At 57.7% G+C, this 16,025-nt stretch overlaps 1 protein-coding gene across 17 annotated transcripts; it reads right to left on the reverse strand.

Annotated features, from left to right (window-relative positions):
* Nucleotides 1-1,078: 1,078 nt before the first annotated feature.
* Nucleotides 1,079-15,163, reverse strand: NT5M (5',3'-nucleotidase, mitochondrial). Of its 17 annotated transcripts, none has more exons than XR_005017955.1 (8): nt 14,774-15,162; nt 14,453-14,506; nt 11,409-11,509; nt 6,560-6,620; nt 5,789-6,176; nt 3,348-3,494; nt 2,974-3,088; nt 1,578-1,711 (listed from the first exon to the last, which is right to left on the reverse strand). XR_005017955.1 is itself a non-coding variant. In XM_036838044.1 (7 exons), exons 1-7 carry the CDS (start codon nt 15,038-15,040, stop codon nt 3,057-3,059), a joined length of 1,050 nt encoding a protein of 349 aa, XP_036693939.1. In that variant the 5' UTR covers nt 15,041-15,162; the 3' UTR covers nt 2,915-3,056. The 17 variants fall into 17 exon arrangements, 13 of the variants coding, with proteins under 13 accessions (XP_036693941.1, XP_036693944.1, XP_036693945.1 ...); XR_005017956.1 differs by lacking the exon at nt 1,578-1,711 and adding an exon at nt 2,512-2,889 and having other exon boundaries at nt 14,774-15,163; XR_005017958.1 differs by lacking the exon at nt 3,348-3,494 and having other exon boundaries at nt 14,774-15,160.
* Nucleotides 15,164-16,025: the final 862 nt, after the last annotated feature.

A 16,025-nucleotide genomic window follows, 5' to 3' on the forward strand; every position in this document is an offset into this window, starting at 1 on the left:
CAGCTGAGCTAAACTGGCCTTTAAAACCCAGGGCAGCCATCAGCTGGAAGAGCCCAGATGCGAGGGAGGGGCTCTGGCTGGGCCTCACCCCACCCCTGCTCACACCCTGCACTGCACCAGAGGCCCGGAGCGCAGGCAGGGGGTCTCAGCATCCCCCGCGGAGATGTCTCCCTGTGGCTGAGAAGTCCGCCCACCAGACGTGGGGCCCCAGAGCCGACCTCAGGGCACAGGCTATGCCAGCGGTGCCAACGACACTGCCCGGGGATGGGGAGGGATGGCCCTCCCCAGGACATCTCTGCATGAAGGAAGCACCTCCCCCCCCAGCCCCTCCCCAGCCCCCGCTTGAGAAACCGACAGAGCCCAAGACAGCCGTGAACAAGATGGCCACGTCCAGGGGAGGGCCCGGTTCCCATCAGGCAGAGGCTGCGGTCCCGGACGGTCCAGAGCTGGGGCATCCGGCCTTGATCATTCTAAGCAGGGAGGCCTTCGGAGGGCGGGTGCAGAGGACCCGGTGGGCAGGCCGCTGCTGGCGGCCGGCAGGAGCAGGCAGAGTAAAGAGCCCAGCAAGAAGGTGACACACCCCGTGGTGCGTGTGACCTGCTCTCCTGTCCCCCGGAGTCCCAGGGTCTCGCTTCCTTCCCGGGCCACAGGCCAGGGCGGCCAGGACTCCTCTGGACACTACGCTGCTCGGGCCAGGGAACTCCAGCCCACGTGATGCAGCCCCGATACCCTCCAGTCGGGACCCACCGGCCGCTTTCCTCACCCTTCCTCCTGCCGACCCACCCCCGGGGTCCAGGGGACAACCAGGGGGTCCCAGGAGTGCAGCCGTGGGGAGCACGGCGGGGGCAGGAGCAGGCAAGAAAGCGCGGGCCGTGGGTGGCCGGTTACGGGGCCACTTCCCGCCCGGGGACACCGCAGCCGCCAGCGCTGCCACCTGCGCCACCGTCAGGGCCCGTCCCTCCCGGCCCCATGCGGCCCTGTGGCGAGGCAGACCCACCAAGCTGCGCCTCCAACCCAGGCTCTCAGCAGTACAGGGGGACAGCTGGGCGCCCTGGGGCCAGATGCCGGAGGACCTTGGGGCGGGGACTAGAGAATAGCATTTATTGTTCACGCCTTCAGCGAACATCCAAGCCTTCGGCCCCCCGGGGGGGGGGGTAGTGGGGGGTGGGGGGCAGAGCCCTCTAGCCAGTCAGAGGCGGGGCCCAGGGAGGACCCCTGGCACAGAGCCTGGCATGGCCCAGAACTCGCACCGTGTTTGCTGGATCCGGGTCAGGTCCACGGGGGAGACCCCACTGGGCGCCGGGCAGCAGGGGCTGTGGTTCAGGGCGGGGCGGTTGTCCCCACCTGCTCCTACGTCACCCTCAGACCAGGCGGCTGCTGGCCGGGGAGGGGGCTTCCCTGAGGGAGGGGAGGACTGTCCCCTCTGAACAACACCCCGGGCTCCTCCCTGACCGGAGACCTGAGGTCGGCCTGGCTGCCTGTGTCCTGTCCAGGGCTCTGGGCCAGGCTTGCCCCAAGGTGCATGTAAGGCCAGGCCGGGCAACGTGCGGGGCCCGGGCTCAGCCAGCTCAGCGGGGCCGCTTGCTGTCCAGGACGGCCCTCCAGTCGTCTGCCCATGAGTGCAACCTGCGGCCGGGGGGCTGCAGCTGCATGTGCCGGTTGTGACAGGCCGTGAAGAGCACGTGCTCCCAGCGGGGGTTCGGCTCGGCCCCTGGGGGGAAAGCAGCACCTCAGTCCCACATCGGGGCCCCAGGCGATCGCACCAGCCCTGTCTCACGGGGGTTGGACGCGGGCCCCCTCGCAGCCCCAGAGCCCACAGCGGGTGCTCGGCAAACAGTGACCAGGCGCTCCATACGGCCGCGGCCTCTGCTGAGGCTGAGCCTCAAGACGCCCGCCCTCCCTGCCCCTGTGCCCAGCCATCCTGCGCTGCCCGGACCAGCTCCGTCACCAGCTGTTGACCGCGGGCCCCACAAGCCCCGCAGGCTTCAGTCCCTTGGGTCTACACTGACGCCGCCAGTGGTGACCTGCCCTTTGGGTACGGCCTCTCCCCTGCCCCCCACAGAAGCTGAGTGGGTCCCTGGGCCCCTCGAAGTCATGGCCTCCCCCACCCCTGCACTGTGCCCTGACTGTCCGAGGGAAACCGTGCGGTCTGGGAGGTCAGTGGCAGGCACACCTGTGGATTCTACCTTCTGGACACTGACCGGGGTAGAGATGGGCATGTTTCCCAAGCCAGCTCCAAAAATCATCAGGGAAGGAATATTTTGAATTTTCCCACTGAGGTGTCCAAAAGAATAATTTAACCCTGAAACTAGTGATGGCTACCAGGAGGGGAGCGTCTGCCAGGGTATGCAGGCACAGCGAGGACAGCAGAACCAGGAGATAAAGAAACCAAATTCTGACGGAGGTTGTTTGAGCTCCTAGATTCAGCCGTGCCTGAAGCCCTCCTACCCCAGACTTTCAGTTTGATGAACCAATAAGCTTCCCCTCTCCTTTCTAAGCAAATCCAAGGTTTGTTTATTTTTTGGGAGGGGGTCACCCATAAGCAAAAGGGACAAACACAGCTCCCAAACCACCTTCAACTAGAGAGATTAGGCTTTGCTTTTCTGCTTTAACACATGAGGTTCAGTCCAAATTACTTCTGGAAAAAAAAAGGGGAGGGTTCTGTTGCTAAAAACAAACGTTTGGAAGCCAGAGTCCAGCCCTCATTTTGTCCGAGGGCAAGGCTTCAAGGTGTAAAGGGACTCACTCAAGGTCACTCAGCGAGTTACCCCAGAGCCAGGACCCACTCTTCCTGACTCCCAGTGGGGCCCCTTCCAAGGCCGGACGCGGAGAAGAATCTCGTCTCGCTCCACGCGCGGCTTAAGGCTGGATGTGACGCCTAACACGTATCTGGTGAGTGAGGGGAGGGGGGCCACTCAGGTCAGGGGCCGTGAGGCCACCACACTCGCCCCTCCCCCGCTGCAGGCCACTTGCCTGTGATGTCCACCCGGTCGTCTATGAGGAGGTCGGCGGAGACCACGGTCTTGTCTCTGGTCAGCACGATCTGCTCCAGAAAGTCAGGGCCGAAGTGCTTCTCCACCCAGGCGTACTGGAACGACAGCAGGCGGGGGGAGGTGGAGCCGTGAGGGGGCACAGCCGGCTCTCCTGCAAGAGGGGCCCCCCCAGGGAGACTGCCACGCTCAGGGGACAACAGGACCGTCCCGGCCCCTTGGCTACAGAGCAGCAGAATCGTGGCTCCGAGCAGACGCCCCGGCCCCTGCGGCTAGGCTCTAGGGCAAGGAAAGGGGGACGGAGCTCCAAGGCGCGTCGAAACAACCCCTTACAGACCGGCCGTCCTCCTGTCCTACCCGGTGAATTTTCGTCCGGAGGCCACGTGAGAACTGGACCCATGACGGGAGCGGGAGAGGATCTCAAGCAGATGGTGGGTGTGCGGTGCCAGTGCCGGGGGCGCGGGCGTGTCCGGGGGCTCCCCCGACGCCCTGCTCCTGAGTGACCTTACCCAGCAGATGGAGGACCCCATGCAAATGACCACACTGGCCACCTTCTCGGGAAGACCCCCCCCATCACAAGATAACAGGGGGCCGTCAGGTTCACAAAACAGCTTCGCGAGGCTGAGTCTCCACACCGAGCTGGACTGACAGCAGACAAGCTGACCCCTGGGCCGTCCACCGGGCCAGGGCGCGGACACCCCAGGCCTCCGGCTGGGAGGAGAGGCCCTGACGGCGGCACGGCAACCCCGCGTGGCCAGGGGAGGTGGGGCGGCCGGGGCTCCGGTTCCGGCTCAGCTGCTCCGAGGGCCCCATCGCACCCCGCACTGAAGGCTCACAACAGCCGCGCACCCCGAATGCTCTGAGGCGGTAAAACAAGGGGGTGACAGAGGGTGGGGGGCAGGGCACACCCCACGGAGGGCGCGGACGTCCCGCAGGAATGCGTTCCAGGCCCCCGGGGAGCCATCGGAGCTGCGTCCCCAGGCCCACGGGGAGGAGGGCAGGCAGGCTCTGCTCCCTCTCTGCTCTCCAGTTTGGAGGGTGTCCACTGAGATACCCTGAAGCTCAGAGAGTCTCTCCTCAGCCGCATCCCGTCTACTCAGAACTTGTCCTCCCAGGGCTTTGCCTTCTCGTTTCCATGACTCCACCCAATTCTTACTTTCCCCAGGAGCCTGCCCTGGCCTCCTCCCTGGGTGACCACAGAGCCTGTGACAGAGTGATGACTGTCTCTCTTCCTGCCACACTGTCCTCAGCTCCCGAGAGCAAAGAGACGGCTTTTTTAAGCCCCAGATGCCTAGCGTTGCAGCAGGTGCCCGGTAAATGTTTGCAGAATGACTGCCAACCAAAAAAGCATTTACTTTTTTATTGTAAAAGGAATGGCTAATCAAAGAAAATCTGGGAAATCAAGGAAAGTTAGAGAAACATCTATAGTTGGCAGAATTTCCTTCCTTCCTTTTTTTAAAAAATATTTACCACGTTTCAAAACGTAGTTTTTAATTAAACTGTGTAGGCAACTTTGCACCTAACATATTTTTCCAGGATCCAAGAATGCAGAAAAAGTAATCAACCGTGAAACTGCCCAGGCTTTCTGGTTTGAGAAAAGTGCACTGAGGTTCTTTCTTTCGTGCTGGGTGGGGGTCTTTGGGGCCAGAGAGAAGACACAGGGGGTGACGTTTACTGCTAGCAAGGTGGTAAATGCCGCCTTCTGCATCCTTCCTACAACCCAGGGAGGCATCAGCACAACTGCACTGGTTATGAGATGGAGGCCCTGAGAGGCTGGGTGGGGGGTCTGAGACCCAGAGCTCTCCTCTGACTCCCGGGCTCGGCCAGGGTGGGGGCCGGGCTCTGAGGGCACCGCTGGGGGTGCTGGGCTGGGGAGGGAAGGTGGCTCGTTTTCCACCCAATTGTAACTCTGGTCCCTGAAGACACTTGGGCAGGAAACAGTTCGGCCTGGTGAACACAGAGCCATCCGAGGTAAAGTGGTGGTGTTATTCCCGAACCAGAATCTGTCAAGACGACCCAAACCGAATCCGAACCACATGCAGCAAAAGAGTTACTAGACGGACTTTCGAGGGAGGAGGTCTTTCCACGGCCTCAGGGAAGAGCGGCATTTGGTGACACTGCTGCTGCAGAGACAACTAAAGGCTTTAAAGTAGGGCCAGCGGGACATGGCCCGCACCCCCGGGGGTGTGCGTGTGGAGCTGAAATGCGCGGGCAGCTGCGGAGGCTATGTCAGCATTTCTCCCCAGATGGCCACGGAGACAGAGGTGTGCTTGAGAAACAGCCTCAGCAGGAAGCAGGCTTGCTGAGGTACAGAGGGGTACGAAGGGTGGTGCTTCCAGCCTCGGAGGGAGGGGCGGACGTGGGACAGGGACGTCGGCACTCCGGGGACAGACACGGCAGGTCGGAGCCATCTGGAGCTCAGAGGGGAGTGCTGGGCTGAGGCTGCACGGGCAGGATGGTCGGCGTAGAGATGACACTTGAACCCCGGGGGAGGGACGAGGACCGCGAGGGCTGGACAGCCAGCCCCGCCTCCACCGCAGCCCTGGCTGAAACAGCTGCCCCAGCCCAGCGGTTCTCAAACACGGCGCACCTGGGGGCTTGTGGAAACACACCGGCTACTCCCAGAGTTTCTGCCGGGGGTCTCGAGAGGGGCCGGACAATGCCCACTTCTAGCCAGCGTGCAGGGGGTACCGAGCCTCCAGTTCACTGCTCTGCTGGGGACTGGACACGCCTCCAGGCCCAAGCCCACCCCCGCTGACCAAGCCGAGCCACTCGCCCCCGAGGTGAGCTGCACTCACGGTCTTGGCGGGTCGAGGGGTGTCCTGAGGACGAGGCACACAGTGGAGCGCCCGCGACACCCCGACGAGGGCGCATCCCTTCCGTGTGACGCGCAGGAGGTGCCGAACGTTGGCTGACCGTGTGTGTTTGCTTCTCACGTGGAGCCGGGCGAGGAGAGGTCCCGAGAGGACACGCTGCACCCCTGCCGAGGTCGGCCCCCGAGCAGGGGCTCTGGGCCCCGAGCCCCACCTTCCCAGACCTGGGAAGCTCCTCGGCTTCCTCGGGGCAGGAGCAGCCCTGGGCCCACCTCTGGTGTGAACCCACCCCCGGGGAACAGACCATCCCTCTGGGTTTGGCAACCCTGCAATTCCCAATCTCCAGAGAAGTCTCAGTTTTATGTAATTCTACCTATTTTCAATAAAGATGACGAAGTGAGTATGTAGCAAAGTGCAGTTTCACCGTGTCACCTTTGTGAGGCTTTTCGTGCCCAAATACTTGGTTTGGGTGGCCTCCAGCCCCTCCCCGACCCACATCCTCTCCTCGTCCCATCCTTCACGTCAATGCTGCCCCAACGGGGACGGTCACCATCCCACAGAAGCTGGCGCCTCGCCAGGTCCACCCAGAGGGCGCAGCAGAATTTCAGACTCTGCTGAGAGGAGGCCCTGGCCCAGACCCGGGAGGCTGGACGGGTGGAGGGGCAGCCCCGGCAGGCGGCGGCCACGGGTGTGGGTCCAAGCGCTTCCCTGGGACACAGGGCAAAGCGAGAAGAGGCCCAACCGCAGGCGTCTTACCTTCTCGAAGGGACAGTACTTGTACATCTTGATGGGGCTGGTGCAGATGAAGACATCGGTGCTAGGGGAGAGGAGCAGGGTGAGGCTGGGCGCCGACGTCCCCCTGCCCGAGCCCGGCCCCTGATGGCCCGCGATGCCCTGTCCGCCCGGCCCCGGCCGCCGCGTGTGCCCCCAGCCCTGGCCCGACACCAGCTCAGGGCCGGGCAAACCACAGGGCAGCCCCGTGCAGCCGGCCACGCAGGTTGGCAGAGCTGAGGAGCAGCCGTCCCTGGGACGTGACAGGAAATGCCGAGAAACGGCGAGTACCAGCCAGGGAGGAAGGCGTTACAGGACCAGAGCCAGCTACTCAAGGGACGTACGTCAGGGCCTCACGCGGCGCAGAGCCAGGAAACCTACGAGCCGAGCCGGAGTCTCTAGGTCAAGGGTGCGGCTGGGCGGCTGGGGCTTCGCGCACTCCTGTGGACCCTGGTGGGCCCTCGCGGTCTGTGCCGCACCAGCCCCTCCCGTGGCCCCGGGCCCGGCGCCCGCCAACAGTGCCAGCTGGTCCCCAGTCCTCATCGAGCTGGCACCTGCCCCTGGAGCGGCACCCACTGTCTCACGGGGCCAAGCCCACGGGAGATGGGATCCCTGGAAAGCAGTCCCGAGAGGCCTAGCCTGGGTCTCCGCCTGCTTCCTGTCTCCGTGGATTTGCCTGTTCTGGGCATCTCATGTTAACGGAACCCCACCATACATGGTCTCTGTGACTGGCTTCTTTCACTTAGGGTCATGTTTTCAAGGGCACTGGAACTGTGGGCCTTTTGACTGCCCAGTAATGTCCCTTGTACAGATGCTCCACGTTCTGTTTACACGCTACCGCGGATGGACAGTGGGGCTGCTTCCACCCAGGAACTGTGGCGCTGGGGACGCCCGTGCGCAGGGTCCGTGTGGACCTGTGTCTTCGTTTCTCTCGGGTGCGACTGCTGGGTTACAGGCGGCTCTGTATCCAACATCCTGAGGATGCGGTTTCCAAGGCAGCTGCACCGGTTACAATCCCACCCCAGCGATAAGGATTCCAAGCTCTCTCCATCCTTGGCTACACCCACGATCGTCCATCTTTTTTACGACAGTCATTCTAATGGTGCAGAGCAGCTTTTAACTGTGGTTCTGACTTATTTCCCTAAGGACGAATGACGCTGAGGCAAACTTTCACGCACTGAATTGCCATCTGTAGCTCTTCTTTGGAGAAATGCCGAGGAAATGCCAAACTCAGCGCCCGAGCCCATGCTTTTAAAACCTAAGTTAGATGACACCCTTCTCTCTTCAACCTCTTCCTCCACATCCCACCTGCCCCACACTCACTGAAACCTCAGTGAGGAAACCTCCTGGTCTCCTTTGCTACCCAAGTCAGCAAACCCCTTCCCCTCCCAGGGCCTGTACCCTCGCTCCCCACTGCCCTTCACTATTCATTCTGATCCTGCAGGTCTGACGTCAGATATCACCCCCTTGGAGAAGCATCTGCACCTGAAGTAGCCCCTCCCCAGTGACCTCTAACATGTCACCTTGCTTATTTCCTGCACAAAGCACAAGACACAGAGCCATCCACTTGATTAACTATCCACTAGACCCCTCTCTCAGCCCAGACTCTGGGCACGGACTGACCGTCAGAATCGTCCACCCAGCTAAGAGCCAAAGTGGAAGTAAAGGACCAGTGGTGTGGTCTCAACCTGGACATCCCAGACTGGAATTTCTGCAAACGTGTTAATAGGACAGCTGTGAAAAAGTGTTCCGGGCCAGAACCCACGAGACGAAAGCTGCCTCCTTGGGACTTCCCTGGTGGTGCAGTGGTTAGGAATCCACCTGCCAATGCAGGGGACACGGGTTCGAGCCCTGATCCGGGAAGATCCCACATGCCGCAGAGCAACTAAGTCCGTGAGCCACAACTACTGAGCCCATGCACCACAACTACTGAAGCCCACGCACCTAGAGCCTGTGCTCCCCAAAAGCTACCGCAATGAGAAGCCCGCACACTGCAACAAAGAGTAGCCCCCGCTCGCCGCAACTAGAGAAAGCCAGCGCACAGCAACAAAGACCCAATGCAGCCAAAAATAAAAACAAATTAAAAAATAAAAATTAAAGAAAGTTGTCTCCTCTGCCGCCCCCTGAAGAATCTCAATGCACGTCCACAAACTAAAAGCTCTGAGAAGTCCCACAGGAAAGACACCTCTCATCGATGTTTCCCACGCTGCTTTGGTCAAAGAACACTCTTCTTGGGACTTCCCTGGTGGTCCAGTGGTTAAGACTCCACACTCCCAATGCAGGGGGCCCGGGTTCGATCCCTGGTCAGGGAACTAAGATCCCACATGCTGCAACTAAGACCCGGTGCAGCCAAAATAAATAAATAAATAAGTAATAAATAAATAAATATTAAAAAAAAAAAAGAACACCTTTCTGCTGCACACCTATTAAGTCCTGCAGAATAGTAACAGCGGCAGCTAACATTTACACTGCACACATTTTACAGATGAAGAAACTGAAAGTTTAGAAACTTGCTGAGGGTTCGATTCTGGAGAAGCGGTCTAACTCCGGTTCAGACTGAGACTTAACCACCGTGCAATCCAGCTCCCCAGAATACAGTTGGTGAATGTGGTCCAGGAAATGTGGATCCAGACAAGAACAGAGCTTTTAAAAGCTTCGGTGCAAAAATACACATTCTTTGCCTCGCCAGGCTCTTGCTACAGGTGGAAGAAGTTATAGTACATTATTCTGGTGTAAATCAGGTTCAAATCATAGACCAGAGTAGAATACACTACTCTGCAGGGCCTGGACTCAAGTCTAAAGATAAATTACCAACCAAACCAGCCTACAGGTCAACCCAAACTCTAAGCATTTTGTGTTTCTCTGATGTCTATTCATCATGTCAGAACTCTGAAAGCGGACAATGCGTGAAGGCAGTTACATGGCACAGTGAAAGCCAAATCGTACCTTATGTTTGATTTGTCAGCGTGGTTGCTAAATTCAAGCAAAACTGTGAGCAATAAAAGTTATACAAGCCTAGAAGGAAATCCTAACATCTGTGGCCAATTAACTTTTAACAAGGAAGCCAAGACCATTCAACGGAGGAAAGAAGAGTCTTTTCAACAAATGGTTCTGGGACAGCTGGATTTTCCACACGACAAAGAAGGAAGTGGGACCACCTTCCTCACACCATATGCAAAAATTAACTTAAAATGGATCAAAGACCTAAATATAAGAGCTTAAACTATAAAACTCTTAGAAGAAAACATAGGAGCAAATCTTTGTGACCTTGGATTAGGCAAAGGATCCTTGGATACGGCACCAAAAACACAAATGACAAAAGAAAAAAAATAAATAAATTGAACTATATCAAAATAAAAACTTCGGGTTTCAAAGGACACCACCCAGAAACTAAAACAACAATCCACAGAATGAGAGAACATATCTGCAAGTCATATATCTCACAAGGCACTTGTTATCCTGAATATATAAAGCAGTCTTATGAGTTAACAATAACAAAAAAAGACAAATAAATTGAAAAAAAAATTAGCAAAGGATCTGAATACCCATTTATCCAAAAAAGATATACAAATAGCTAAGATGCACACCAAAAATGCTCAACATCATTAGTCTTCAGAGAAATGCAAATTAAAACCACAGTGAGATACCACTTCACACCCACTAGGATGGCTGGAATCAAAAAGACCATAGCAAGTGCTGGGGAGGAGAAGTTGGACCCCTCAGACATTGCTACTGGGAATGTAAAATGGTGCAGCTGCTTTGAAAGTAGTTTGGATTCAGCATATGACCCCGCAGTTCCACTCCTTGGTACACATCTAAGAGAAATGAAAACATGTGACCACAAAAAACCTTGTACATGAATGTTCACAGCAGTGTTATTCTTCGTATCTAAAAAGAAGAAACACCCAAGATCTATCAGCTAAGGAACGGAAGGACAGAACGTAGCATATCCACACAACGGAGAATCACTCAGCAGTGAAAAGGGATGAAGTGCTGATTCACTTTGCGACACACATGAACCTGGAAACACCATACTGAGTGACAGAAGCCAGTCACAGAAGGCAAGGTATTGTAAGAAACGTATCTGAAACGTCCAGAATGGGCAAATCCAGAGACAGCAAGCCAACTGCAGCTGCCGAGGGCTGAGGGCAGAGAGCCGGAATGGGCAGTGACTGTTAATGTGCTGAAGTTGACGATGGTGATGTCTGGACATCTCTGTGAACCCGCTAAAAACCATGTGGGTGTAGGGTATGTGAATTGTACCTCAATCAGGCTATTGTTTTTTAAGGTCCTCAGGGGAGCACGGTAAGCGCCGCCGGATTTCGATGGGCGGTGGGCACTGCTTCTGGGGCGGGGGCCTCAGCTCACAGGGCCAGGCAGACGTCTCCCTCATCCTCTTGCTGCCGCTTCTCCCATCCCATCTCCCAGGTCTCCCCGTCGTACCCCTCCACACACCTGGCTCTCTGTGTTCAGCACTGATCCCAGGTCGTGGCTGCCTTCCCAGGTGGGATGCTCTATTTAACACCCGCTCTCTGGCTGGACGGTAGCTCCGGGAGAGCAGGGAATGCGCTTTGTTCGCCTGTGACCCGCTGGTGCCCAGGGGCGTCTAACAGTCAGTTCTCAGATATTTGCTGAATAAGTGAACCCTGAACACCCAGCGAACCCCGTCAAATTAGACTCGACATTCTCCCAAGTTGCTGGATGGAAGCATCTTAACAGCCTACAGACTCGCCCCGTGAGGATGGACCGCACAGGCCCGTGCAGGGCGACGAACGGGGAGCAGAGGTGACGTGATACGGGAAGGCGCGTGGACCCTGGGCCGAGACAAACTCACCTCTCCAGGTTGGCCATCTGTTTCACTGCCTCCACAGCGCCTGGCAGAGGCTCGAGGTCAAAGAAGAAATTCTCCGACTCCCAGATGCTGATGGCCTTCTCCTGAGAAGGGGAGAAGAGCAGGTGACGCCCGGGGTCCTCAGCACCCCGCCTGCCCACACCCCGAGGACGCAGCTCCTGGGGGAGGACGGGTGGGAGCTGGCACCGGCGTGTGTTCCGGCCCCTTTGCAGGAGGGATCCAGCTTCTGCGAGGATCCAACAGGGACCAGCTACGGTGCTGGGGCTGTGGACTCTGAAGCCAGCGCTGCTGCAGGCCCTGCTGGAGTTGGCGGGGACAGAAGGCCAGCTGCCAGGAACCACACGTTTGCCTGATTCTAAAGGCCAGAGGCCCCCTGGAGGCAGCGAGGGTGGGCTGGGTCCTGCCACGGCGCTGGAATCTCACTTTCAACAGCTGGAGGAGCTCAGGCCCTTCCGAGCACCGCCGTGCCACGAGGGATCGGGGCGCGGGCAGAGCTCCAGGCTCCGCACCACATCAGCAGAACAGCTCTTTATCTGAGCTACGCATTGGGATGCCAATAAAATACTTCGTTAAAACACACACACACACACACACACACACACACACAACTATCCTGCTGCTTTTAAAGTTTAAAAGCCCCCAATCCAGACCTTCATTTCACATGTGAGAAAACTGAGGCTCAGAATGGGGAAGGGATTGACTTAATGTCACACAGCAAAACGGTAGCTCCCAACCGCCCGGCTAGGAGTGTCCGTCTTATGCTGCTGGCCAAGTTCAAGTCTGCAGTATGTCACCCCCTTCCAGGGCCAGGACAAGGGGAAAGTGACAACCCCCAGTCTCTGAGAAGCAGGAAACCATGTCCCATGTGTGCAATGCAGGAAGCGCCCCCCCACCCGCCGTCAGAAGCCCCACTGCCCAGAACAAATGCCACCACGGCGACATACGGGGAGCACACGGAGGTCACACGGGCAATACTGTTGTCAACTACATGGGCTTAAGCAAATCAGTGCTTATGGCTAACATATGCCCTCTCTTGTCTGAGCCTCACATCCCACAAGCGGCAAGAGCTGCCATCCCCAATTTACAAATGAGGAAACTGGGCTTCACTGAAGCTTTTTTTCAAGGCCACTTCAGGGTGATACTGTCAGAACTTGAACGTGGGGCTTCTGACTCAAAGGGAAGCAGTGTGAGTGGTGGAAAGCAGGCTGTGGCCCAGGGCTAACCATTTCCCCTCAGCACCCCAGCTTACCTCCCTCCCCCTCAGCTTTCCTTGAAACCCTGGTCAAGGGACTTCCTTTCTCTGAGGCCCGTTCAACTGCCCTAACACTGTAAGATTCTAAGTCAGTGAAAATGAGCTATGCCTTCCCCTCTGCCCTGCTCACCCCTCGGCAAGCGAGGCTCAAAGGAAACACAGAAAGACCCACGTTTTGTAAAGCAGGGATGCCTCCGTGTGGAAGCCGGGTGCTTGACAGGGAGGTTTTAACGCAGGTGCTGGGCCAGCTCCGCCAAGGGGAGACCCGGGAGGTCCTGGCGTGAGCTGGGCCCGGGGATAAAGGTCATGTGTGCGTCTATTAAAGCCCCATTGCCTGCAATGTTCCCAGGAGCAGCAGTGCACGGTGAGCTCTCAGAGCACCCCTCCTTGGTGCCCGAGGAGTTCTGCTCCCGGGCCTTGTTCTTGGAAGACAGTGACGCATTCCCTTAGACCCGGGGTCTGCACACTGGTACAACGGACTAGAAGAGCCACTGTCCTTGGAGAGCTGGGGTGTGGGCAACCTAATGGCAGTGGCAGTCTGCGGGACCTGGACCTGAGGGAGCCGCCAGCTGAGACCTGCCTCTTCAGCCAGGCCTGGGCACTGGAGGACCCAGACCTGGTGCTGGACGAACGCTCCGGGGAAGGGTGACCAGCCCCCGCAGAGACCCCCTCCTCTTAGCCAGGACCTGGACCTTCGAGGGTGAAAATTGTGCCGTAAGACCTTGCCCTTTCTTGTCAGAACACAGAATAACATTTGCTCGGTGGAGATTTACAGGAACATCATTACCTGACCATGACCTGACCTCAAGAACAAAGGATCTAACAACAAGAAGTTTGCACCAACTAACCACGCCCCTCCCTCACCTTTCCTAGAAAAGGGCTTTGCTGAAAGCTTTTGGGAAGTTTGGGGTTTTTAAGGCATGAGCCATCCATCTCCTTGCATGGCCCTGCAGCAGACCTTTCTCTGTTCCAGACTCTGACGTTTTGGTATCGTTTGGCCTCACTGTGCATCGGGCACACGGACTTCCATTTCAGTAACAGGCTTAGTGGCATCACAGTAACACGGTCCTGGGAGGAAAGGAAGAACCCGGACGGCAACGCTGAGTGCCGTCTATGAATGAACACACACACAGGGCAGGGGAGAACATTACTGGGCCTGCAAAAATTACTAGGGCATTTTCTCCGGTTTAAAGTTTTTCATTAGGTAGCGGGAGTGGGAGAGGTCAGCACCCCAGCCTCAGGGGAAAGTTGCCTTCTGAAGCGCCTGGTGTTAATGAAAAGAAATGGCGCTTGATTTCCTTTTTAACACCCACCCCTCCACAAACCAAATGACTGTCGAGATGCCTTTTGTAAATCAAAGAACTGGCACTTGTTAGAGGAGGACAGAGGACAGGACTGAATGACCTTGGCAAGCAGACAGACAGCTCAGATCCAGGCTGACCCTTCTTGGCTGTGACATGGGACAGGTTTCCTCACCTCACAAGGGAGAAAATAATGTCTGCCTCACAGAGAAGGGAAGGCAGGCAACCTGGGGTTACAAAATAGGTCCTAAAATCATCATCAACTCCCCCTGGCAGCCGCCTTAGGTGGCCAGTTGAGGGACAGCAGAAAACATTGGGTCTCTAAGTTGGTCCATGGCAAGATCCCGTTCCTTTCACCAAGTAGTTTAAATGGACAAACCAAGCGATCTAAGAACGTTCCTGGTGTCGGAGCTCAGGTGCTCAGCTGGGCGGGCTGGGGCAGGGGATAAGCCAAGGAGTAGATCCGGACCCACCGTGACTCCCTGTGTGCCGTCCAGGAAGACTCGCAACCTCAGTGCTACTGGGAACTACGCTTTGGTGGACAAGGGAAAAAAAGAATGGATGGTAAAGATGCTCATCAAATTCAGGTAGAGGAAGAAACGGGAATGTGACTTGAGGCCAAAATTTAAAAGTCAGTTGAAGATGGGGAGTTAGGTATATTACGCTTTATGTGCTCCTGAATTTTGAGAAGCCCTCGATGACAGCCAAGAGCTCTCGAACGCAGAGGCCCCTAGGACCCGGTGCTGCGGGGGGCGACTCCCAGGGCCACGCGCGCCCGGGGCGGGGGTGCTCACGCTCAGCCCGGGCTGCAGGCGGTCGTACTGCTCCGACACCCAGAAGCCGCGCCGGTCCTCCAGCGCGATGAAGGGCTGGTCGGGGAAGCGCGCGCGGAACTTCCTGAGGAAGCCGCCCTCGAAGTCGGCCAGCACGCCGTCCATGTCCACCAGCACCCGCAGGGCGCGGCCGGCAGGCCCGCCCGACGCCCAGCGCAGCCCAGCGGGCCCCGCAGGCACCGCTGCGCCGCGGGGCCTCCGCGCGCACCAGCCGCGCAGCCGGATCATGGCCCCTGGCGGGCGCTCGCCGCCAACACTGGGGCCATGTGCGCGGGAGGAGACACTGCGGACAGGGGAGCGGACGTCGGAGGCGCGGGATGCGGGGAGCGCGCGCGGGGCCGGGGACGCGCGGGATGCGTGGGGCGCGCGGGGCTCGGGGCGCGTGGAGCGCGCGGGGCGCGCGGGGCACGAGCGCGCAGGCTCAAGCCCCAGAGCGAGGCTGCGGCCTCGCCGCCCTTAAAGGGACCCGCGCTGGCGGAGGCGGGCCCGAGGGGCGTGGCCTGAAGGACAGCCCTGGGCGCTGGGCTGTCCCCGGGGCGTCCGCAGTCCTCGGATCTCCACTGGCACCTTCTCCCGGGATCCTGCGCCTGGGCTCCTTCCTCCCAGTGCCGCAGCGAGGATGGAGCAGGCCTGTGTCGCGGAGTCGTTTACTGAGCCCCTAGAGCGTCGCCCAGTGGACCACGTAGACGAGGTCCTGCTACCCTGGAACTCACATCTTAGAAGGGGAGAGGGACACAAAGCAAATAAGTCAACAAAATAGGCAGAACTAAAGGGAGTGACAGTAGTAGGAAGGAACCAAAACAGTGTGATGTGCCCCCTGCTTTACAGTGACTGGCTGGGGAGAGGCTGTTAGAAGAGCAATTAATGCCGTGCAAATATCACGAAGCCTTAATAAAACCGGTGACTTTCAAATGAATCTAAAATAAATATTGTTATGTACCCCGTTAAAGGTGGCTTTTTTTTTTCTTCTGGCTTTAAAATCTTTTATTGTCAATTTGAATGAATAAGAGACTATTACTGTTGTTATAGGCAAGCAGTATCCAACAGAGACACAGCAGGACCCTCCTCACCCACTTTCCTCTAAGACACACTAGCATTCTGTCTTTTCCAGAAACACACCAAGCTTATTTGGGTCTTAAGATCTTGGCATACGGGGCTTCCCTGGTGGCACAGTGGTTGAGAATCTGCCTGCCAGTGCAGGGGGCACGGGTTC

Source organism: Balaenoptera musculus, chromosome 20, assembly GCF_009873245.2.
Source record: "Balaenoptera musculus isolate JJ_BM4_2016_0621 chromosome 20, mBalMus1.pri.v3, whole genome shotgun sequence".
NCBI classification, from domain to species: domain Eukaryota; kingdom Metazoa; phylum Chordata; class Mammalia; order Artiodactyla; family Balaenopteridae; genus Balaenoptera; species Balaenoptera musculus.

Coding starts and splice junctions, on each gene's coding strand:
- NT5M (XM_036838043.1), bottom strand. CDS start 15,040: ATGATCCGGCTGCGCGGCTGGTGCGCGCGGAGGCCCCGCGGCGCAGCG. Junction 14,507..14,773: donor GCCTGCAGCCCGGGCTGAGC/GTGAGCACCCCC, acceptor ACCAAAGCGTAG/TTCCCAGTAGCACTGAGGTT. Junction 11,510..14,452: donor ACGGCACACAGGGAGTCACG/GTGGGTCCGGAT, acceptor TCCCCTTCTCAG/GAGAAGGCCATCAGCATCTG.